The following is a 24611-nucleotide window of genomic DNA, read 5'->3' on the forward strand; positions in this document are numbered from 1 at the left end:
GAGAGAGAGAGAGACAGAGACAGAGTCAGAGACAGACAGAGAGACAGAGTGGGGCTGTATTTTGGGGGGAAAGGAGAAAATTAACATTTTTCAAAAACCTATTATATACCAGACACTATTATACACTAATATATTGCACTTGTAAATGTATTATCTCATTTAATACTTAGATAATTCATGTGAAATATATGTTATCACTCTAATTTTTCCCTTTAAACATGTTTTATTATGGAAAATTTCAAACTTATTACATCACTTTAACAATCACTTATTCATGCGGCCTACCATGTTTCATCCATTTCCTCCCCACTCTACTCTCTCTATCGCTCTCTCTCTCTCTCCTCTTTCTCTAAACCTGGATTTTTTTTAAAGGAAATTCCAGCCATCAGATTATTTTATCTCACAAGTAATTTAGTATGACATCTAACAAAAAGATTCAAAAAGTAAAAACCTCTTAAAACTATGTATCATATCTAGAAATATGATAATAATAATATCTTAATAATATTAAAAGTCTAGTTCATGTTTAAATTTCCATCATTATCTTAAAATCTTTTAAAAAATAAGTTATTTCAGTCAGGATCCAAACAAGGGCCAGACGTTTCACTTGGTTACTGTGTCTCTTAAATCTCTTGTAGTTTATAGGTTTCTTGCCTCTTTTTTTTTCTCTTGTAATATGCTGCAGGACCAGGATATTCATCCTATAGAGTTTACAGCATACTTGACTTTTTTAAACCTTGCTAAGGGTTTTACATTCATTATATTATTTAATATTCTCAATAACTCTGTGATTAGATATCATTATGATTCCTATTTTACAGATTTGGAAATTGAGGTTCAGGGAAATTAACTTTTTGAAACAAGGACTCAAATCCAGATCTGTCAGACCCTGAAGCCTGTTATTTTCCCATTCTGTGCACAGCTTCTGATCTATAATCTATATTACCCCTCAAACTGAAGTGAAAGCTGGTTGGGAATTCTTAAATAGAATGGATGTGGCTGTGAATGAAAGCGTTCTTTGGGTGAAGTGATGTGAAGTGCAAAGCAGAACACTATAACTGCTGGCTCCAGACATTTAGTTTGAGGCAAAAAAACTGAGCCTTATCCCCTGAAACTTTTCTGCCATCCCCAAGCAAAAAGAAAAAAAAAAGTAGCAATAGGCCATAAGCTAAAAACAATGCATGAACTTACTGAAGCACAGCTCAGCTCTAATCATGCTATTTCCATGCTCTAAATTCTTAATGGATTTTGATTGCCAATGGCAACACATATAAATGTTTTAACCTGGCACTCAAGATTTAAGATTTGATTTTTCCAACTATTTCTACCACTAACTGCATTCACATGCCCCACACTCTAATACTTTCGGACCGTTTGCTGTTTTCCAGCCTGCCAGCACTTTATACCCACATGCCACTGTTCACACGGGCCCCTTTTCCTGAAGTCCCTTGTCCTTCCGAGCCTGAAGCAGTCTCCTGCTCTTTCAATTCTTGTAGCCTTTTGTGTTTCTTTTAGAGACTAGTTTACTTTACATTATTCTCTAGCTATTTGCAGTGGTGACTTCTCTACCCCTTCTGCAGTCAAAGCCCATGTCTTACCCACATTTCCACCCTAGACATCCCAAAATGCCTTCACAAAGTATCTCTTCTGTTTGTAACAAGTGCTTACTAAATATATGTTGGTTTTGTTAACTCCTGCTACAGGCCCCTGTTGTTTTAGTCTGTAAGAGAAGGAAGAGTGAGAGCAAAGCAGCTTGAAGGCCATGGTGGGTTATAAGCCTTAAGTAGCAGGTAGAGAATCTGGGTTTAGGAGCCAAGGGAATGTTAGATGTAACTCCTTCCAGGACTCTTCTTGTACATCTTTCCTTCCCCATTTCTTCTGCAGTCATGCACCGTTTCTCTAACTTTAGTCCAGAACTGGCACATCCTAGGTTACAACAGAATCTTTTCTGATTCACTAGGATAGCAATGTAGGGCTCTGCCTCAGGTTTGAAAGCTGTGTTGGCAAGGCCCCGGAGTTCCCTGTGTGGGTTGGTGTTGCTCAGATACTATCACATTATGACCCTGCACTGCCAGCCATTCTATATGGACTACATTTCATCCACTCCTGAGTTAAAAATCTGCACAAGCCTTTCTCTTAACTGGCCCTTTCCAATGGAAAGGGCCACTTAATTTTATTAACACTTCCTGACAGATGGGGAAGAGTCTGTGAACTTCTGAGTCCAGTCGATTCAGTACCAGAACTCTTTAAGAAGAGTGAGCAGCTTGCCACAGGAGAAGGACTAGACTAAGAGAATTCCCAGGTCTTCGTTGCAAAAATAGAATTGGGGAAATGGAAAATGAAGAAACTCCAGTGGGCAGAGACAAGAAAAGAATATGTATCTACCCCTGGCCTACAGAGGTCTTCCTTTTGAGTTTTCACATCTGCTATTCTCTCATACCTAGGAGGCTACTCGCCACCAAACCATAAACCTTCCTTTACTCCGTCACAAATAAGCTTTTACCCTCAGATATGTTTGTTCCCAGATGCAGTTCACTGCATCTCTCTATAATGTTGTAGCTGTTTTGTTGGTTCTGGTTAGTGGCCCTCTCAATAATAGCAGCCTGTAAGCAACTCCTGATTCCTTTCTTATTACTTCCCCGTAGTGTTTTTTCAGTTGCGAGGCAACATCCATAAAAATACCTAGTTATATAATGGCACCAATAAATATTTCCTTAATAATGAATTACTCTCCTTAAGTTCAATGTAAAAAAATAAAAAATTAAGAAGTGCTGGCTTTTCGTTTTCACTTAAATCGAGGCTTCTGTTGTTTTTCAGAATAGATATGTTGGATATTTTGCAGATGTGAAAAATATCTACAATTTGACTCTCCCTCCAAGAAAAATACTCACGATAAAAAAAATTATTATTTATTCAATACACGGTAAGTGCTTTATGTATTATTGGAGAATTGGGCCAGAGGGCCAATGTTCTTACTACTTGAGAGAGTTTTGCTTATCATTATCTATACAGACAATCTCAACTCATAGTAGTGCTATTACATATCCATATATGAACCCCTCCCCTTAGAATTGCCATCAGCCCACTGGTGCTATATCATCAACCTTTAGATGTCTTCTGTTTTCCTTTCCCATTACCAGCATTGGGGGCTCTATCCCCTTCCTTTTTCTCCTGTTCTTACTGATGTGCTGGCATCAGTCCAGAGTGGACTTTTCAGAGTAGAACCTCTGATGGAGAAAAGAGAAGGGCCCATAGGTCCTGGGGACCATTTCTTTCTCATACTCATCTCTAATTCAGGGTTCATCTAGGCAGAGGCATCCCTGTATCATTTTTCTCACCTATACCTTTCAATGACCCTTTCTTTCTCATACCCTAGTTTCTCCTTTTTCCTTCCCTCCTCCACTGTAGCTCCCTCACCTTCAGCAACTCCATCAAGATGTCTTAAATACCTGAACTGCAAATGAATTTTGTTGCCACAAATTCTTTTTACAAATAACTACTGAGTACTTACCTTAGGCTAGGCCTCATGCTAGTATTTCTCTGCCCATAGGAGTCCCTGGGTGGTAAGCAGAGAAGGAAAACAAGTACATAGATAAAGAGCTTACCACAGTGTGGGGGCACACAGAGACTGCGCCCTGTCCAGCCTAGGGGTCAAGAAAAGCTTCCTAGGGGGACAGCACATAGGTCTTCCTTACGTAAATCTACATAAACATGGAAAGAGTTGGGGGAAACCTGGACTCTGTGGGGGGCTTTCCAGCCCCCTAGCTGTTACCAATTATTGCCACAAATAAAAATCCTTATAAACTTTAAAAGACCTGACTATCTGTTTCAGGAATATAAGGAGAGAGACTCGGATCCACCATCAACCAATGGGATAGGAAATTGGTCTGATCATCCATCTATCTATGGGACTTGAGAAAGGAAAGAAAGAGTGGTGGGGAGAGGAATTGGCCTCAAGTCCCATGTCTCTATTTTTCTATCAATCACCCACCTTGCTTCCCTGCAAAGCTCACTTTTAGGAGAGGTGAGAAAGCAAGGATGTGTCAGTGTGGACAAGATGGGGCCTCATTTGGCTTTGCAGAGGAAGCGCAGGGGATGAGGCTTTCCATTCTTTAAAGCAGCAGCCAGACTATGGACCACGAGGAATTGTAAAGATCTGGGACTCTTGCGGTTTGGTATGGTACCAGGACGTTGGCATCCACCCAGATGGCCCAGTGTGTTAAGTCTTTTGAGGAGTCACACAAAATAAGATCTAAACATATATTTTAAAACATTTCATCTAATTATTCAGAAATTTAAAAAAAGTCTTTAGAATGTATTTTAAAACAGCATAGTCAGAAAATAAATTAAAATTGTTACTTAAAATATAAAATTTTTTCAATTTATTTACATAGCCCCACCCCCACCCCACATGCATACCCGTATCATCAACACTTCTTATTGGCGGTGAGGAATTTTAATGGATTACCACAGATTACATAGGTTTCTGAAAACAACTTCAGCCCAGTAACATAGCCTCTGTGGGAAATTTTGTTCTAGATTTCCATATAAGCTTTGTACAGGCAGACCATTGAAACACAGCTTGATGTGGCAGGAGGCTGCCTGTGCATATAAATGAGCAATTGCTTGTGAAAAGGCTTTGTAGACAGCAGAGTCCTCTACAAAAATCATCATGACTGTGTCATAGGATGTATGGGAATTATGACAGAGAGGGTTATATGGGATCCTAATGGAACCCCAACTCTCCAAAATAGAGCCAGGCCTATGGTAGAAGGTAGGGGAACAGCAGTGCCTTGCTCCCCTTCCTGTCCAACTCAGCAGAGTCCTGCAAAAAGAGCTAGACTGCTTTACTCTGTAGTGAGAGAGGCAACACAGTTGGCTGTTGGAGCAGCTTCTTCCCAACTATAAAACCAGCTCAGTGGTGTGAGGGCCTGTACTGTACCTGAATTTATACTCTGCCCAAATTTCCTCTTTGTTACCAATGAGAATAACAATATCTATACAAAACTCTAAGTATTTTTTTATTTTTCAATTAGAGTTGTATTCAATATTATTTCTATTAGTTTCAGGTGTACAGTATAGTGGTTAGACATCTATATACTTAACTAATCCCTTCGATTAGTCTAGTATCCACCTGGCACTATGCACAGTTATTAATATATTATTGACTATATTCCCTATAATGTCCTTCACAACCCCATGACTATTTTGTACTTCTTAATCCCTTCAGCTTTTTTATACAGTCCCCTAACCCCACACCCATCTAGCAATCCCCAATTTGTTCTCTGTATATATGAGTGTTTTTATTTTGTTTGTTTATTTTGTTCTTCCATTCCATAGATAAATGAAATCATATAGTATTTGTCTTTCTCTGTCTGATTTATTTCACTCAGCATAATACCCTCTAGGTCCATCCATGTCATTGCAAACGGTAAGATTTCAATTTTTATGCCTGAGTAATATTCCGCTGTGCGCGCGCGCGTGTGTGTGTGTGTGTGTGCGTGTGTGTGTATACTGCATCTTTATCCAATCATCTATTGATGGGCACTTATATTGCTTCCATATCTTGGCTATCATAAATAGTACTGCAGTGAACATAAGGGTGCATATATCTTTTCGAAATAGTGTTTTGCTTTTCTTTGGATAAGTACCCCAAAGTTCAATTTCTGGCTCTTAAGTTAGTTCTATTTTTAATTTTTTGAGGAATCTCCAAACTGTTTTCTATAGTGGCTGTACCAATCTGCAACCCTACCAACAGTACATGAAGGTTCCCTTTTCTCTACACCTTCACTAACCGCTCGTTTGTTGATTTATTAATGATAGCCATTTTGACAGGTGTGAGGTGATATCTCATTGTGATTTTAATTTGCATTTCTCTGATGTTAGTGAGAATCTTTTCACATATCTATTGGCCATTTGTATGTCCTCTTTGGAGAAATGCCTATTCAGATTTTCTGCCAATTTTTTAATTGAATTGTTGTTTTTCTGGTGTTGAGTTGTATGAGTTTTTTTTATATATTTTGGATCTCAACCACTTATCAGATGTACCATTGGCAAATATCTTCTCCCATTCAGTAGGTTGTCTTTTTGTTTCGTTGATGGTTTCCCTTGCCCAAGAAGATATATAGGAATTTATGGTCTCAGGTCTTACATTTAAGTCTTTAGTCCATTTTGAGTTTATTCTGGTATATGATATAAGAAGTTGGTTCAGTTTCATTTTTTGCATTATCCGTCCAGTTTTCCCAACAGTGTTTATTGAAGAGACTGTCTTTACCCCATTGTATATTCTTGCCTCCTTTATCATGGATTAAATGGGCATATAAGCATGGGTTTATTTCTGAGCTCTCTCTTATGTTTCATTGATCGATGTATCTGTTTTTATGCCAGGCCCATGCTCTTTTGATTACTATAGCCTTGTAGCATAGTTTGATATCAGATAATGTGATACATCCAGCTTTGTTCTTCTTTCTCAAGATTGCTGTGGCTATTAGGGGTCTTTTATGGTTCCATATACATTTTAGGATTATTTGTTCTAGGTTGGCGAAAAATGCCATTGGTGTTTTGATAGGGATTGCATTGAATCTATAGATTGCTTTGGAAAGTATGGACCTTTTACCAACATTAATTCTTCCTATTCGTGAACATAATATATGTGTCCATTTATTTGTATGTCTTCAATTTCTTTCTTCAGTGACATAATTTTCTGAATACAGGTCTTGTACCTTCTTGGTTAAATTTATTTCTAGGTATTTTATGTTTTGATGCAATTGTAAATGGGATTGTTTTCTTAATTTCTCTTTCTGATAGTTCATTATTGGTGTATAAAAATGCAACCAATTTCTGAATATTAATTTTGTATCCTGCTATTTTACTGAATTCATTTATCAGTTTCAACAATTTTTGGTAAAATATCTATGGTTATTTCTATATGTAGTATCATGTAATCTGCAAATAATAACAGTTTTACTTCTTTCCTTCCAATTTCAATGCTTTTATTTCTTTTTCTTGACTGATTGCATGGCCAGGACTTCCAATACTATGTTGAATAAAAGTGAAAGTGGGCATCCTTGTCTCATTCCTGATATTAAGGAAAACACTTTTAGCCTTTCCCCATTGAGTATGATGTTAGCTGTAGGTTTGTCATATTATTAAGTTGAGGTATGTTCTCTCTATTCCCACTTTGCCAAGAATTTTTATCATAAATGGATGCTGGATTTTGTCAAATATTTTTTCCACATCTACTGATATGATTATATGACTTTTATGTTTCAATTTGTTAATGAGGTGTATCACATTAATTGATTTGCAGATATTGAACCAACCCTGCATCCCAGGAATAAATCCAACTTGATTATGGTGTAGGATCTTTTTAATATCTTGCTGAATTCAGTTTGCTAATATTTTGTTAAGGATTTTTGCATCTATGTTCATCAGGGATATCAGCCTATAATTTTCTTTTCCTTTAATGTCTTTGTCTGGTTTTGGAATCAGGGTAATGGTGGCCTCATAAAATGAGCGTGGGAGCCTTTCTTCCTCTAAAATTTTTTGGAATAGTTTGAGAAAATTAGGTGTTAATTCTCCTCTGAATGTTTGCTAAAATTCACCTGTGAGGCCATCTGGTCCAAGACTTGTGTGTGTTGGAAGTTTTTTAATTACTGATTTGATTTTGTTAGTAGTAAGCAGTCAGTTCAGACTTTGTTTTTCCTTGACTCAGCTGTGGAAGATTGTATGTTTCTAGGAATGCATCCATTTCTTCCAGATTGTCCAATTTGTTGACCTATAATTGCTCGTAGTATTTTCTTGTATTTCTGTGGAGTCAGTAGTCACTTCTTCTCTTTCATTTCTGATTTTATTTATTTGGGTTTTAAATTTTAAAAATCTTAAATTTATCGATTTTGTTTATCTTTTTGGTTTTATTGATCTTTTGTATTGATTTTTTAAGATTCTATTTTGTTTATTTCCACTCTGATATTTATTATTTTCTTCTTTCTACTCACTTTGAGTTTTGTTTGCTGTTCCTAGTTTCTTTAGGTGTAAGATTGTTTATTTCAGATTTTTCTTGTTCTTGAGGTAGGCCTGTATTACTATGAATTTCCCTCTTCGGGCTGCTTTTGCTCTGTCTCATAAGTTAGGGTGATTGTGTTTTTATTTTTATTTATCTCAATGTATTTTTTATTTCTTCTTTGACCTCATTCTTAACCCATTCATTGTTTAGAAGCATGTTATTGGGTCTCCATGTGGTTGTGTATTTTTCAGTTTTTTTCTTATGAATGATTTCTATTTTCATACCATTGTGATTGGAGAAGATACTTGATATGATTTCAACCCTCTTAAATTTATTGAGTCTTGTTTTGTGGTCTAACAGGTGGTCTGTCTTGGAAAAAGCTTCCATGTGCACTTGAGAAGAATGTAGATTCTGCTGTTTTGGGTTAAATGCTCTGAAATATCTACTAAATGCATCTGGTCTAATGTATCTTTTAGGTCCATTGTTTCCTTGTTGATTCTTTGTCTGGAAGATCTGTTCTTTGATGTCAATGGGATGTTAAAGTCTCCTACTATGAGTGTATTACTGTTAATCTCTCCTTTTAAGTCAGTCAATAATTGCTTTATGTATGTAGGTGCTCCTGTGTTGGGTGTGTATGTGTTTACTTTGGTTATGTCTTCTTGATTTATCGATTTGCTTTATCATTATGTAATGCCCTTCTTTGTCTCTTATTATAGCCTTTGTTTTAAAGTCTATTTTTTTTGATAAAAGTATCATTACCTCAACCTTTTTTTTTTCATTTTTATTTGCATGAAATATCTTTTTCCATCCCTTTACTTTCAGTCTGTGAGTGTCATTTGATCTGAAGTGGGTCTCTTATAGACAGTATATAGACAGTATATTTTCTAATCCATTCAGCTACCCTATATCTTTTGATTGGAGTATTTAATCAATTTACATTCAAAGTATTGTTAATAGGTACATAGTTATACATATGTAAATAGTAAATATAAATATTTATATGTATGTGATTTTTTTTCTTTCCCCTTCTTCTGAAAGAAGTCCCTTTAACATTAATATAATACTGGCTTGGTGTTGATGAATTCCTTTAGCTTTTTCCTGTCTGGGAAGCTCTTTATTTCACCTTCAATTTTAATTTATAGTCTTGCTGGGTAGAGTAGTCTTGGTTGTAGGTCCTTCTTTTCATCACTTTGAATATTTTGTGCCAATTCCTTCTGGCCTACAACATTTCTGTTATCAGCTGACTTCCTTATGGGAGTACCATTGTAAGTAACTAGCTTTTAAGATTCTCTCTTTGTCTTTAAACTTTGGCATTTTAATTATGATGTGTCTCGGTGTGGGCCTCTTTGGATTCATCTTGTTTAGGACTCTGTGCTTGCTGGGCTTGTACGTCTATTTCCTTCGCCAGGTTAGGGAAGTTTTCACTCATTATTTCCTCAGATAGGTTCTCAATCTTATGTTCTTAAATTCCTTCTGGTAGCCTTATGATGCAAATGTTGTTATGTTGGATGTTGTCCCTGAAGTCCTTTAAACTATCCTCAATTAAAATCTATTTTAATTTTTTTAATTAATTTTTAAATTTTATTTATTTATTTTTATTTTATTTTTTGCTGTTCTGATTAGATGTTTTCTTCTAGCTTGTCTTTCAAATTGCTGAATCAGTCCTCTGTTTTGTCTAATCTACTGTTGATTCCCTCTAGCGTATTCTCTGTTTCAGTTGTTAAATTCTTCATTTCTGACTGATTCATTTTATGGTTTCTATGTCCTTTTTTGTTATGACTAACTCTTTGTTCAAGTTTTCCCTGAGATCATATATTCTTACCCTAAATTCGCTGAGCATCCTTACAACCAGTGTTTTGAACTCCGCCTTTGGCAAATTACTTGTCTCCATTTTGTTTAGTTTTTTTTTTTTTTTTTTTTTTTTCTTGATCTTGTTCTGTTCTTTCATAAGGTACATATTTCTTTGTCTCCCCATTTTATCTTTCTCCCTGTGTTTGTGTCTTGTATTAGATAGATCTGCTACATCTCCCAGTCTTGGCCAGGTGGCCTTATGTTGTAGGTACCCTGTGGGGTCCAGTAGCACAGTTTCCCTGATAATCTGCACTGGGTGCTCCAGGAGTGTCCCTTGTTTGGGTTGTGTGTGCCCTTCTATTGTAGTTGAGCCTTGATTGCTGTTGGCATTTCAGTGGAATTGACTCTCAGGCTATTTGGCTATGAGGATGGCCATGCCCCCAGCATATGAGGTGCTGTGTAGGGGCTGACCTCACAGAGTTAATTCACTCCTGAAGGTTCGTGTGCCTGTTGAGACTACCCTTTGGGTGTATCGTTTATGGGGCTAATTAGGTGGTGCTCTGTTCTGGTCTGACACTGGCCTCTGGGTATGTTAGTTCTGTGGCCCCTTGAGAGGGGCTCCCATGCAGGTTAAGGTCAGCCATTTCCTGTGACTGGCCCAGGGATACTAGGCAGGAGCTACAAAGCTATCTGCTGTTGGTTGCCAGCCTGTAATAAATCTGGAGGATTGTAGGAGAGGCCACGCTGCAAATGGAGGTTGGCTGCCACCAGTATCAGGCCTGGGGCAGCTCAGGTTAGTGCAGTGCTATCTGTGGTCACTCCTAAAAGTTTCAGATCACACTGAGGCCAGCAGCTGCCCACCTCAGGCCTGCAGACCCCTAAAGTTTGTTCAAGAAATACTGCAGCTCAGGCCAGGGCTGATTGCCTGCCACTGGAATTGCTCCAAAGGCAGGAGAGCTGAGGCTTGTTGATTGCTACTGAAAGAACTTCCTGCTAGGACGGTGGGGTGGGGGTGATTAACCAGCAATGAATATGCCTCCAGGCAATTTGTGAGTTGGATGGGGCAGGGGCCCCTGAGTCATCTGGTTGAAGCAAGCAGATCTCACCAGGTCAATGAAGGTTCAGATTAAGCAGATCTCACCAGGCCAAGGCAGATTCAGATTTAGCCATGTGGGAAAAGGGCTCAACATAGGCAAGATAGTGCCTGCCTACAAGCTGCACAGGAGGAGGGCTCAACATAGAGATAATGGTGGCTGTCCCTCTAGCCTTTGACATGAAGCCACACAACTCAGTCTTCCCCTGTGTGTCTCTGGCACTTCCCAAGCTGCTATCTCTTTGCCGGAGACCAGAGTGAGTGCCTGCAAGCCAGTGAATCTGTGTGCGAGACCTTTTAGGGGACATCTGGGTTTTCAGCAGCCTTCCATCTTACCTGGAGTAATGGAATCATCACTGAACTTTACAACCAGGTTTTGTTGGGGGGACTCTTCCTGGCACTGGAACCCTGGGCTGTGAGCCCCTGTTGCTCTGAAAGGCACTGGAACCCTGGGGCCGTGATCCCCTGTTGCTCTGAAAGGATCTCCATAGCTGATATATCCCGCCTGATGCTCAAGTGCCACATGTGGGTGCGAGGCCAGCGCATTTGTGTCTCTGCTCCTCTTACCAGTCTCGATGTGGCTTCTTCTTTATATCCTTAGCTATAGTTTTGTTCAGCCAGTCTTCAGGTAGTTCTCCAGGTTGATTGTTCTATAATTTAGTTGTAATTTTAATAACGGTTATGGGAGGAGGCAGGCACAGCATTTACCTACTCTGCCATTTTGATCCTATGAGAAAGCTCTATGAGTTTTACACTATTTCATACAGGCAAACAGGCATTTATTCTAATGAAGTTTTAATGTATTTCTCTAACGTGAACAATGAGAATAGGAATAATTTCTCAAAATTCTGAGCTTAAAATTGTTTTTAATAAATTGTAGAATTTCATACATTGTCCAGTCTGATATTATATTCTAAGACTGTAAATTTTCTCTTAATGTTTTGAATTTTATTAAAACTCTGTGGAGACATTGTTTAGTTAAAATGTAAGGCACAAATCTGGAAAACAGCAGTACAAATTTATAAGTACCACAGGTTTCATGAGTTTGGTTTCCTGCTCTCAGGCTAACACAAAATAGAGGATTTTAAAAGTCAAATTTGAGATTCCTCATGGAGACTTCTAGATAGAAAGCTGTGACCTTAAGCAGCTGTTTGGTACAGTGTAGGTTACGCTTGCAGAGCCAACTTAAGAAGGGCTACATGGTAAGTTAAAATTCTTGCTGCACTCATATAATCAGGCCAAACCTAATGACACCAATCTTCTTTTGGAATAAGAATAATCTTCCTTTGACATTGTTATGATCGCAACAGGGAGACTGTCAGAAAAAAGTGAAAGACATTAAAATAGGCAACATATTGTCTAATGCACCCATCCAGGATTGTCTCCATCTACCCTGGTCTTTAAACTATTTTATAACTCTGTAAGTTTTAGAAAACTGGTAATAATACAAATAATTTTTGTACATAGAAATGCAAATTAGTTTTGTCCAGTGGAATGCGATTGCTTTTTGACCTATTTTGTATCTATTAGTAGATTCATTCCTCATCTGCCTAACAATGTGCAGTACTTTGAACTTCCTATAACATTTTACTGGTTCCTTATTAATGAATGGGTTAAATAAAATTTTTGACATGTTAAAAAATGCAAGGTGCAGGACAGTGCTATGGTATGCAACAATTTCTGTAAAACAAAAGAGGGAAATAATATATATTCATATTTGTGTATATGTACATATGTAAAAACCTTTGGGAAAATATATATTTATATTTGTTTACATAGTCATAGAACAAGAAACTAATAATAGTGTTTATCTAGTTGGAGCTGGGAAATTAAACAGGTTTGGAATGAGGGAGACAGACTTTTCACTTCATGTCATTTTACCTTTAATTTTTAAATCATGTAAATATACTTAAATTATTTTAAAAAATTTAAATGTGTGGCAATTAATTTAAATTTATAAATCAATGGCCTTTTCTTACCATGTGATAAGTATTTGACACAGTTTAGTTCTTTATTTCGCTGGTTTCTGGTAGACATCAGTAGAAAGAAGTTCTGCAACTGGAATGGTACTGAGGGGACTGACGCAAAGAAATCGCGATTCCAAATGATAAATTAATAATACGGTGTTAGTGAAAACAAAATTAAATGAAAACAAAACAAACATAATCTGAGGGAATAATAAGGAATGACTTACATATGACTTTATTAGAATATTTGTTTTAGTTCTGTACCTTTAAATTCAAATGAAATAGGCAGGGTTGAAAGGAAAGCAATAAAAATTAGTTGGAGGCTTGAGAAACTAGCCCTTTAAGGAAATGCTAAAGGAAGTGAACTGAAAAAGGGGGCAAGAAACCATCTGTCTATAAATATACACTGAACACCATAGGAATATTTGGATATCCTATATTTTTATAGAGACTGCTCTAGGAACTAGACTTAAACTGGGGCAAGAAGAATTTAGACTGTTATTAAGAAATATCATGATTCAAAGTCTGAAGAAAGCAACATATTAGCAAGAAAGATTGCAAGTCGCCATCCCTAATTTATTTTTTTCTAGAAAGTTGAAGCTTAGAAGCTGAACTATAAGTCTTTTTTCCCCCTCCAGCATTATAAATTCTGCTTTAGGAGACAGAATTAGGCTTGAAGCCTTGTCTTTGTAAGACAAAATCCATGCAAGACTCAAATGACTCAATACTGATATATTGTTAACAGATATTTTTTTTATCTTTTTAATCCATAATGTTAATTGGTGAGACATCTTGATCTTTACTGTAACCAGCCTAACTTTTTATTTTTATTCAGGTGTTGGAAAAGGCAATGGAAGTGATCTAAAAGTACGAATAATAATAAAGCATAAAGTTGTCTTTTCTGGTTCTGCTTCCAAAAACTGTAGGGTAAGAGAAAGCATGTAAATTGAAAGTTCTGGTGTTTGTTTTAAATATCAGTGTCAAAACAGCATGTTGACCTCCCAAAATCCTCACCCACCTCAAAGAGAACCCATGTTGCTTTCTGGTTACTATCCAACTTGGTGTCCCTGGGTTTGGATGCAAGTCAGAGCTAAATTAAGCTCATTGTTCAAATTGTTTTTTTCAGGGCATTTTCTAGAATATATTTTCAGTTCAGAGTGTTGCTTTGGTTTTCACTTTTTCACAAATGCCAAGCATGCTCCCAGGAATCTAACAGAGTTTTAAATTCATGTATCTGGTCATTTTTAGCCATATCTTTTCTTCATATTAGTATATGGCGCTGATTCTGAAATTTTAGTGTGCATGAAAATCACATAGGAGTTTGTAAAGATGCAGATTCCTAGGTCATACCCCAAAAGTATGATTTAGGAAATATGGAATGGGGCCCAGGAATCTCTAGACTTAGTAATTTCCCAGGTGATTCTAACTCAGATGTCCAGTGGGACTACACTGTGAGAAAAAAATGGCAACGCAAAAGTGTATGGATTGGAGAGGAATCTCTTTACCCAAAACAATAGGACCTGGTAGTCAATGTTTTCTTAAATGCTGATGAAATACCTAAGACTACAGACATTTTCTGAAGCAATAAGAAAGCTTCCTCCATGGAAGAAGGAGGCTTTAATTTCTAGTTCTATTACCTCTCCAACACCATTTCTTTCCCTTCTTTTTGCCTCTCCCCCAACTGAGGGCACTCACTCAGGCCTGAACTTTAGCTTTCTGTTCTTATCTCTGCACATACTCTATTCTTGGTTCTGCTCATCCTTCTCCTGCTTGAAACTGTAACTTTTTTCTTTCATTCACTCAACCCACTGTGTAGTAGATGCAGGAGCTACAATATGGACACTTTCTGCTCCTACAATTCAAACACATTTGTCAATCCAAATTTATCAAATGAGCTTTTCTTCCGCCTCTGCAAATGCCACCAACATTCTCACTCAGGACTTCAAATTTGGTATTGTCTTCGATTCTCTTATTGTCTTGGCCCCCTAAATCCTGCCGATTTTACCTTTGAAATCTCTCTTCACTCCCTTCCATTCTGTTCCTATTTGCTACTACCTAGTCTGAGACTTCATTTGCTCATGCCTAGATTTCTACAATGGTCTCCTTATCTTTTTTTTCTCCTTGTAAAATCCAGTACATAGAATCCTACAATATGCATCCTGAAATTCTGTTTTCATTGTGAAAAGCTGTGGTAGAGCAGAAGACACATTGTGTGTCCAAGGTCAAAGCCAGTTAATACCTTTGTCTCAACCTAAGATTACACCTCAAGTATTGTAAGGATTAAATTAGATAATATATGTGAAGTTGCTTTGCGAGCTATGTTACTAAATAAATTTTATCAGTAATAATCAGGCCACTTTGTCACACAGGAAATGCCCCACGATACTCTTGAATAACTTCCTTCTTAATTCTCTGGCTCTTGAACTCTCAAGTATGATGGCCCTATAATACTCAAGCTCATTTCCATTAGCAACTTGACCAGCAGAATCCATTCCAAGTAGACTGCAACCCCTTTGGCCCTTGGAACACAACACTAATTTCTGCTCCATGTTTTTGCTGGTCTTTCCTCCACCACCCAGCCCCCTGTCTAAACTAGAGTCTCTTTTCGTTGCTCCTCTTCTTTATACAAATCCTTCCATGCCCAACCCAATTTCTGTCTCCCTGGTGAAGCTTTCTCATTCTATACCTTTTAATCTCATGAAACACACAACAGCAGTATTCATTATATAGCCTGACATATAATTATGTGCTAGTCTACTATTGTTCCTTATGTGTATAGCTCCCTGAAGCATTAACTGAGTCTGCACCTTCTTTTGTATCTTTCGCAGGGCCTAGCAAAGACTGACTTTATTGTGGGTGGCACTGTTATACAACGGTGAATCAATAACAAACAAATGTTTAGTATAGCTTCAAAGTTGTTCATTACAGAAACTTGGCCTCTCTTTTGTCACTCTTTGCAGTCTGTTATAGACAAGGCCTATGATCCCATCAGCAAATAACGTTTTTGATAAAACATGACCAGTTATGCATTGCTTTTTGAATGTAAATGCCAGCTTTAAAATTGAGCTTCATAGTGTATTCCTAGTATATGAAAATCATTTTTAACACAAATCACATTTAACAGTAATGTTTACTTAGTTAAAGTCTAATAAAAAATTGAATACTTCAGTTTACAACAATGCCCACCATAACCCTTAAAAATGTTGGCCTTTTAAATATGTAAAAACAGTATTGCAACTTTATAAAAATAATGATTAACATTTATTTATACATGTAGTGATTGGGCTATGAGACCAAGAGTACTTGATAAATATAGGAAGCCTCAATAAGTGAACATGAACTTCACTGTTATACTAATCAGCCAAATTTATAGTTCTAAATTCCATGTGTTCATTCACAGATAGTTCATGATGTTGAAGCAGACAGAGTAATAATTTATCTAGTCAACTGTCCACTTCTGCATGATGATGTGAAAATACAATTTTTCTCTCCGGTGAGTAATCAAGAAACAACCTATGACATTATTTTCGTCTGGACTTTCGAATGATTTTGGTGTGGCATTTCCCTTGCTACATATCCCAGCAATGGAGATGGTAGGAGATGGCAACTCCTAGCCAAGGAGGAAGACAAAAACAAGTCGATCCATAACAAACTCTTTTAAAAAACACATGTAACTTAAAATTTTTGCTCATTTAATTTTTCTAAATTCTACGCAATTTGCTCGTATTGATTTTCAAATAAATAATACAAAAATTAAGAGGTTTTAAAAAGTATGTTTCACTGCATAGCACTGGTCATATTTTTTTGTGTATTTAAAACACATTGTTTCCTCATAATTTCTGAGTTTTTTAATTTTTATTTTTTTAATTTCTTTTTTTAATTAAGTTTATTGGGGTAACATTAGTTAATACAATTATATAATTTTCAGTTATACATTATAATTTGACATCTAAATATTCTATTGTGTGTTTACCACCCAAAGTCCAGTTTCCTTTAGCTATCTTATATTTGATCCCCTGACCCACTTCATCCTCCCCGTACTTTCCTATATTTGACTCCCTTTACCCCATCTACCACCCCCCACCTCCCCAACTCCCTACCCTCTGGTAACCACTAGTCCATTGTCTATGTCCATGAGTCTCTGTTTGTTTCTCCTGCTCATTCGTTGCTTTTAGGTTTATATTCCACATGTGAGTGATATCATGTGATTTTCAACTTTTTCTGTCTGGCTTATTTCATTTAGCATGATTATCTTGAGATCCATCGATGTTGTTGCAAATGGCAGTATTTCATCTCTTCTTATGGCTGAGTAATATTCCATTGTATACATGTACCACAGCTGCTTTAGCCAATCATCTATCGTAGGACACTTCGATTGCTTTCATGTCCTGGCCACTGTGTATAATGCTGCTATGAACAACGGTGTGCAAATATCTTTTCGTATATGGGTTTTCAAGTCTTTGGGGGTAAATACCCAGCAGAGGGATTGCTGGATCATATGGTAGATCAATTCTTAGGTCTTTGAGGAACCTCCTTATTGTTTTCCATAGTGGCTGTACCAATTTACAGTCCCACCAGCAGTGTAGGAGGGTTCCTTTTTCTCCCCATTCTCTCCAACATTTGTTATTACTTGTTCTGTTGATTATAGCTATTCTAATAGGTGTGAGATGGTATCTCATTGTGGTTTTGATTTTCATTTCCCTAATAGCTAGTGATGTTGAGCAACTTTTCATATATTTGTTGGCCATTTGTATGTCCTCTAGGGAAACTGTCTGTTCAGGTCCAGTGCCCATTTTTTGATTGGATCATTTGGTTTTTTTTGTTGTTGTTCTTATTGAGTCGTATGACTTCTTTGTATATTTTGGATATTAGGCCCTTATCAGAGGCATTGCTTGCAAATATATTTTCCCATTTGGATGGTTGTCTTTACCTCGTTGACAGTTTTTTTGCTGAGCAGAAGCTTTTTAGTTTGATGTAGTCCCATTCATTTATTTTTGCTTTTACTTCCCTTGCCTTTTAGGTCAAATTAATAAAATCCTCTTTAAGTCCAAGGTCCTTGAGTTTAATTCCTATGTTTTCTTCTATGCATTTTATTGATCCCGGTCTTATATTCAGGTCCTTAATCCATTTTGAGTTAATTTTGGTGTGTGGTGATAGACAACAATCTAGTTTCATTCTTTTGCAGGTGGCCTTCCAGTTCTCCCAGCACCATTTACTGAAGAGGTTTTCCTTTCTCCACCGTATGTTCTTAGCTTTTTTGTCGAAAATCATTTGCCCATATAAATATGGGTTTACTTCTGGACTCTCGATTCTGTTCCACTGGTCTGTGTGTCTGTTTTGCAGCCAATACCAGGCCGTTTTGATTACTGTTGCTTTGTAGTATAATTTGAATTCTGGCAGAATGATGCCTTCAAACTCGTTCTCTTTTCTCAGGATGGCTTTGGCAACTCGGGGTTGTTTGTGCATCCATACAAATCTGATGATTTTGTGTTCTACTTCTTTAAAATATGCTGATGAGATTTTGGTGGAGATTGCATTAAATCTGTACAATGCTTAAGGTAATATAATGATTTTAACTGTGTTGATTCTTCCAATCCAAGAACACAGAATATCTTTCCATTTCTTTGTATCTTCTTCAATTTCTTTTAACAGGGTCTTGTAGTTTTCATTATATAGGTCCTTCACATGTTTTGTTAAATTTATTCCTAGGTATTTTATTCTTTTTGTTGCAATTGCAAAAGGAATTATTTTTTCTACTTCTTTTTTGACACTTCGATATTAGAGTACAGGAACGCTGTAGATTTTTTAACTTGATTTTGTATCCAGAAACTTTATTGTATATGCTTATTGTTTCTAGTAGTGTTCTTATGTAGTCTTTAGGGTTTTCTATATAGAAAATCATGTCAGTCACAAATAGTGACAGTTTGACTTCGTTTTCTATTTGGATGCATTTATATCTTTCTCTTGTCTGATTGCACTTGCTAGGACCTCCAATATTATATTGAATAGCAGTGGCAATAGTGGACAGCCTTGCCTTGTTCCTGATCTTAGAGGGAAGGTTTTTAGTTTTTCACCATTAAGTATAATGTTGGCTGAGGATTTGTCATAGATGGCCTTTATTATGTCAAGGTACGTTCATTCTATACTGATTTTGTTAAGTGTTTCGATCAAAAATGGATGCTGTATCTTGTCGAAGATTTTTTCTGCATCTATTGATATGATCGTATGATTCTTATGTTTTAATTTGTTTATGTGTTGTATCACATGAATCGATTTGCGTATGTTGAACCATCTCTATGCCTCTGGGTTGAAGCCCACTTGATCGTGGTGCATAATCTTTTTAATATGTTGCTGTATTCGGTTTGCTAGTATCTTATTTAAGATTTTTGCATCTGTGTTCATGAGAACTATTGGTCTGTAGTTTTCTTTTTTGTGTATTATTTTTACCAGGTTTTGGTATCAGAGTAATATTGGCCTCATAAAATGAGTTGAGAAGTATTGCCTTCTCTTTCATTTTTTTGGAAGAGTTTGAGGAGAACAGGTCTTAAATCTTTGAATGTTTGGTAGAATTCACTAGTGAAACCATCTGGTCCTGGACTTTTACTTTTTGGCAAGTTTTTGATGATTGTTTCAATTTCTATACTGCTGATCAGTCTGTTTAGATTTTCCAGATCTTCTTGATTCAGTCTAGGAAGATTGTATTTTTCTAAGCACTAGTCCATTTCTTCTAGGTTATTAAATTTGGTGTTATATACTTTTTCATAGTATTCTTGTATGATCCTTTTTATTTCTGCAATGTCAGTTGTAATTTCCCTCATTCATCCCTGATTGTTTATTTGTGTCCTTTCTTTTTTTTCTTTAGTGAGTCTAACCAGGGGTTTGTCAATTTTATTAACCTTCTCAAAGAACTAGCTCTTTGTTGCATTTATTTTTCTATTGTTTTTTGTTTTGTTTTGTTTTCAATTTCATTTATTTCTGCTCTAATTTTGACAATTTCTTTCCTTCTGCTGACTTTAGGCCTCATTTGTTCTTCCTTTTCTAGTCTTTTAAGATGAAGCATTAGGTTCTTTATTTGTGTTCATTCTTGCTTTTGGAGATAGGCCTGTAATGATATGAACTTTCCTCTTATGACTGCTTTTGCCGTGTCTCAAAAGTTTTGATATGTCGTACTGACATTATTATTCATTTCTATGTATCTCTTGATCTTTTTATTTCTTCCCTGACTCAGTTATTCTTCAGTAGCATATTGTTTAATCTCCATTTATTTGTGGTTCTTCCTGATTTCTTTTTGCAGCTGATCTCTAGTTTCAAAGCATTATGATAAGAGAATATGGTTGATATGATTTCAACCCTCTTATATTTGTCGAGGCTATCTCTGTGTCCTAGTATGTGGTCAATTCCTGAGAATGTTCCATGTACACTAGAGAAGAATGTATAAGCAGCTGATTTGGGATGGAAGGCTCTGTAAATGTCAATTATGTCCATTTGTTTTAATGTGTCATTTAAGGATGTTATTTGCTTACTGATTTTCTGTTTGGATGATCTGTCCATATCCGACAGTGGGGTATTTAGGTCTCCTACTACGATAGTGTTTTGGTCTGTTTCTCCCGTTTGTTCTATTAGTAATTGCTTTACCTATTTCGGGGCTCCCTGATTGGGAAGATAGACATTAACAAGTGTTATATCATCTTGGTGCATGATTCCTTTTATCATTATGAAGTGTCCCTCAGTATCTTTATCTTTTTTTAAATTTCGAAGTCTATTTTGTCTGATATTAGTATTGCTACTCCCTCTTTTCTCTGAATGCCATTTGCTTGAAAGATCATTTTCCACCGTTTCACTTTGAGTCTATATTTGTCTTTGCGGCTGAGATATGTCTCCTGGAGGTAGCATATAGTTGCGTTTGGTCTTTTGATCCATTCTGCAACTCTGTGCCTTTTTATTGGTGAGTTCAGTCCATTTACATTTAGTGTGATTATTGAAATATGAGGTCTTCTTATAGCCATTTTATCTTTTGCTTTCGGGTACCTCAGTGTTTCCGTATCTTCTTTGTCCTTGTGTTTCTGTTTTCTTTACTTTGGTTGGGTTTTGTGGGTTTTGCCTCTGATTCTTCTTGTTTTATGTTATGTATTTCAGTTTTGAATCTTCTATGTGTGGTTACCAATATGAATATGTAAAGGATAGTTACATATGTACAGTCCATTTTCTTCTGCATGTACCTTATCTCCATTCCCTTTTGTGAATTTGGATCTTTGAATCCTCCACTTTTCAGTCATTGTTATCTCAATTTGTCCCTAGGTATGCTGAACGTTCATTACCATCTTGCTATAGCAATTCTCTTCTTATTATTTAAGCTTATAATGCCCCGTTCTTAGTAAGGGTTGCACTTCTCTACTTCTATTTGCCTGATAGTCACTTTACTTCTAATTATGTTTTTTTTGTTTTTTTCATTTTATTTTAGGTGAGCTGACCCCTGTCAGTATTTCTTGTAGTGCAGGCCTTGTAGTGGAGAATTCTCTCAATTTTTGTATGTCTGGAAAGGTCTTAATTTCTCCTTCATATCTAAAGGAGAGCTTAGAGGGATACATTACTCAAGGCTAGTAGCTCCTTTCACTTAATAGTTTAAATATTTGATTCCTTTCCTTTCTGGCTTTTAGGTTTGCGCTGAGAAGTCCGAGGGTAATCTAATGGGTTTTCCTTTATAATTTACCTTTTTCTTCTCCCTGGCTGCCATGAGAATTCTGTCTCTGTCGTTGACTTTTGATAACTTTAATCCAATGTGTCTTGGTGAAGGCCTTTTTGGGTTGAGATAATTGGGTTGAGATAATTGGGTGTTCTGTTGACTTCTTGAATTCCAGGCTCCAGCTCATTCCTTATATTTGGGAAATTCTCATCAACTGTTTGTCTGAAAATGTTTTCTAGTCCCTGCTCCTTTTCCTTGCTTTTGAGAATGCCCATTATTCTTATGTTTCCTCTCTTGATGGTATCAGCTAGTTCTTGAATTTCTCTTTCATTATTTTCCATTCTTCAGTTTCTCTCTTCTTCCTTCTGATTTATTTCTAGATTTCTGTCTTCGATATCACTGATCCTTTCCTCCATATGGTTGACTCTATTTCCCAAGCTTGCTATTTCATTTTTCAACTCTTGCAGTGTATTCTTCATCTCCAGAAGTTCTATTTGTTTCCTTTTGAAGGTTTCAGTCTCCTTGCTCTGCTCATCTAGTTGTTTTTTCAATTCCTGATATTGTTGTTCAATTCCTGATACGACTTGTTTCGGAACTCACTGAGATTTTTCAGAAGTACCATCCTAAAGTCTCTGTCATTTAAGTCGCATATTTCTATGTCTATAAGCTTATATTCTGGAGATTTTTCTCTTTCTTTCTGAGATGCCTTGTCACCTTGATTGTTCATGGTGTTTGATGGACTATTTCTCCACAGGGGCATTAATGGAAGTGTATTCTGCTGTTTTTCCAGAAAGAAGATTTATTATATAAAGGCCTCTCTTTAGCCTGATGCAAAGAAGACGCTTTTCTTTTGGTTTCCCGTAGGTGGCATCTAAGCCTCTTGGATCCCTGCTTTATATAATGCCTAAATAATGTCTTTTTTATTTTCTCGTAGATATTTAATCATGTTCACTACCCTTAGTTTCAGTCCTTGCCAGTGTCAGCGACAGTCTTGGAGTGTTTGCTCAGATTCCCCTGGGGCTCCGCGGTGTTCAGTCTCAGAGTGTATGGGGGGAGGAGCCCTCTGAGTTGAGGTTGGGGGCTGCAGCTCAGCCTCGGTTTTGGAATTGGGGCCAGTGAAAATCAACTATTGTTTCTTTGCTATCCCATCCCGCTTCTCTGCTTTCTGCCCTCATAACTGAGCCCTGCTGCTGGCTGCTAAAAGTTCCAGCACTTCCAGGCATGGATGTTCAGGGAAGTCACCACACCTTCTCCCTCCTCCTGCTTCTACAGGGAGCTCTGGTGGCTGCGATAGGTAGCTTCTTTATTTCTCCCAGTCCACCGCCTGACACCCAGGGTTCTGACCTGTGGTAGCTCTTATGCACAGATCCCACGTTCAGATGGGCTGGTGTGCAGTTTGAGTGTTTTTTGTTCAGTTGAAGATGTTCAGCTTATTGTTGTTTCAAGGGGAGAGATCTGAGGACGTCTCTCATTCTGCCATGTTTCCCAGAATCGCTTCCTCATAATTTTTAAAATAGATTTTACTTTCCTCTGAATTATGATACATTATAAATAGTATTTTATTCCAATACTTTTATGAAAAATGAGAATATTCTCAACATTGACTTTATGAAATCTAATAATCCAATATTTACTTTATGAAGAATAAGAATGTCTGCCATTGTCTTTATTCGGAGTATCTTGAGTGTATCATTTCTATTGATCAGTAATAAAATATCTGAGAATTACTCTGAATATAACACATTTCTAAGTCTCAGAGGTTTCATTTTTCTATTAAATCATCAACCAAAACTGCCAACAAGTAACTATGTTGATCAATTTAAATCTTATTTCCTGTACCTTCCTTCATTTCCTGCCTACTCCCTTTTAGGGGAGAACCTATTAAGTATTGATATGGTGAATGTGTTGAAGCGAGTGACCTGGATAGTTCTCGTACTGGATGGTTACCCCTTGAATAATGGAGCCAGTCTCAATTCTCTCTCAATCAGTGGCCTCTAAGCAGAGCACCAGTGGGAGGGACACTGGCCCAGGGATGTTGATAATATCTGGTCTTTGTGATTTTCAAGGGCCATGAAGTGAAAGTGCTTTTAAAAAAATTAGATATTTCTATCATCATTAATGAGTTAATTATACAATGTAGCTGCTCCTTGTAGAAGTGGATGATATATCTGGGTGTAAATAGGCATAGGGCCTTAGTAGGTTCTGTTTAGTAGTATCTAAAGCAGATTAAAATACCAGTATCTACATTTATAAATATCCATCATAGAAAAAAATATTTTTTTGAAAATTTTTATAGAAACACAAGAGAAACAGCAATCTCGTAAAGCTTCCTCTTTTGTGTCTTGAGTGTAAAGTTACAGACTGTACATGCTGCATATTTAATGGCTACAACTGTTTGATAAATGTGTAAGTGAATAAAGGAAGAAATTTTAATTCCTTTGGAATTATTAGTTCTTGGTATCAATTTTTCTATGAAGAATGACCTTGTTTTTAAACCATGTCTTTTTAGGAACTTCGTAAATACTATGACAACTGCCCATTTTTCTTTTGGTTCAATACGTCTTTTATACAAAATAACAGGTATGACTCATGATGCTATCCAGTAGAAACAACCTTATCTTTAATGTCTGTGTAAGTGTAATGGCAAGTATTTTGCTGATTGTCATAAGCTCAATTTATAGAATCCAAAAAATCCTCAAGCAACCATTCTTCATTCCTCATTCACACTCATCTTAATCTGGTTATTTAAAAAATATGGCTATTCTTGAGACTGATTATTGCATTATCCTCAAAGTCCATGCCATAGGTCTGTGTTATAAGTTAGAATGTATTATAATCAGTTCTTGAGTGTGCTAATAAATCCCTGCTGTGGAAGTTTGAGTCTACTCAGTATCCTGAATATGGCAGGTCCTCAGTATGTGTTGATTTACTGATGACTGACCACCACCAAATTCTTTGCCGACATAAGGCATCATCTACGGGGGCTTCAGCTAGTTTAAAAGCTGATTGACACACTTATTTCTAGGGCATAAGTTATAAGACACAGAAGGTATCAATGAAGACAGCTGAAAA

The 24611-nt window shown here is 36.7% G+C and overlaps 1 protein-coding gene across 1 annotated transcript in view; it reads left to right on the top strand.

Moving 5' to 3' along the window:
* Positions 1-24611, top strand: part of LOC120583796 (phosphatidylinositol 3,4,5-trisphosphate 3-phosphatase TPTE2-like) — a 71814-nt gene that overhangs the window by 45989 nt on the left and 1214 nt on the right. The window contains exons 11-14 of the mRNA XM_039839231.1: positions 2818-2923; positions 13692-13783; positions 16257-16349; positions 24049-24119. Of these exons, the coding sequence (XP_039695165.1) occupies positions 2818-2923; positions 13692-13783; positions 16257-16349; positions 24049-24119 (362 nt within the window). The remainder of the gene's footprint in view (positions 1-2817; positions 2924-13691; positions 13784-16256; positions 16350-24048; positions 24120-24611) is intronic.

Source organism: Pteropus medius, unplaced genomic scaffold (genome assembly GCF_902729225.1).
Source record: "Pteropus medius unplaced genomic scaffold, Ma_sr-lr_union100, whole genome shotgun sequence".
Classification (NCBI taxonomy): domain Eukaryota; kingdom Metazoa; phylum Chordata; class Mammalia; order Chiroptera; family Pteropodidae; genus Pteropus; species Pteropus medius.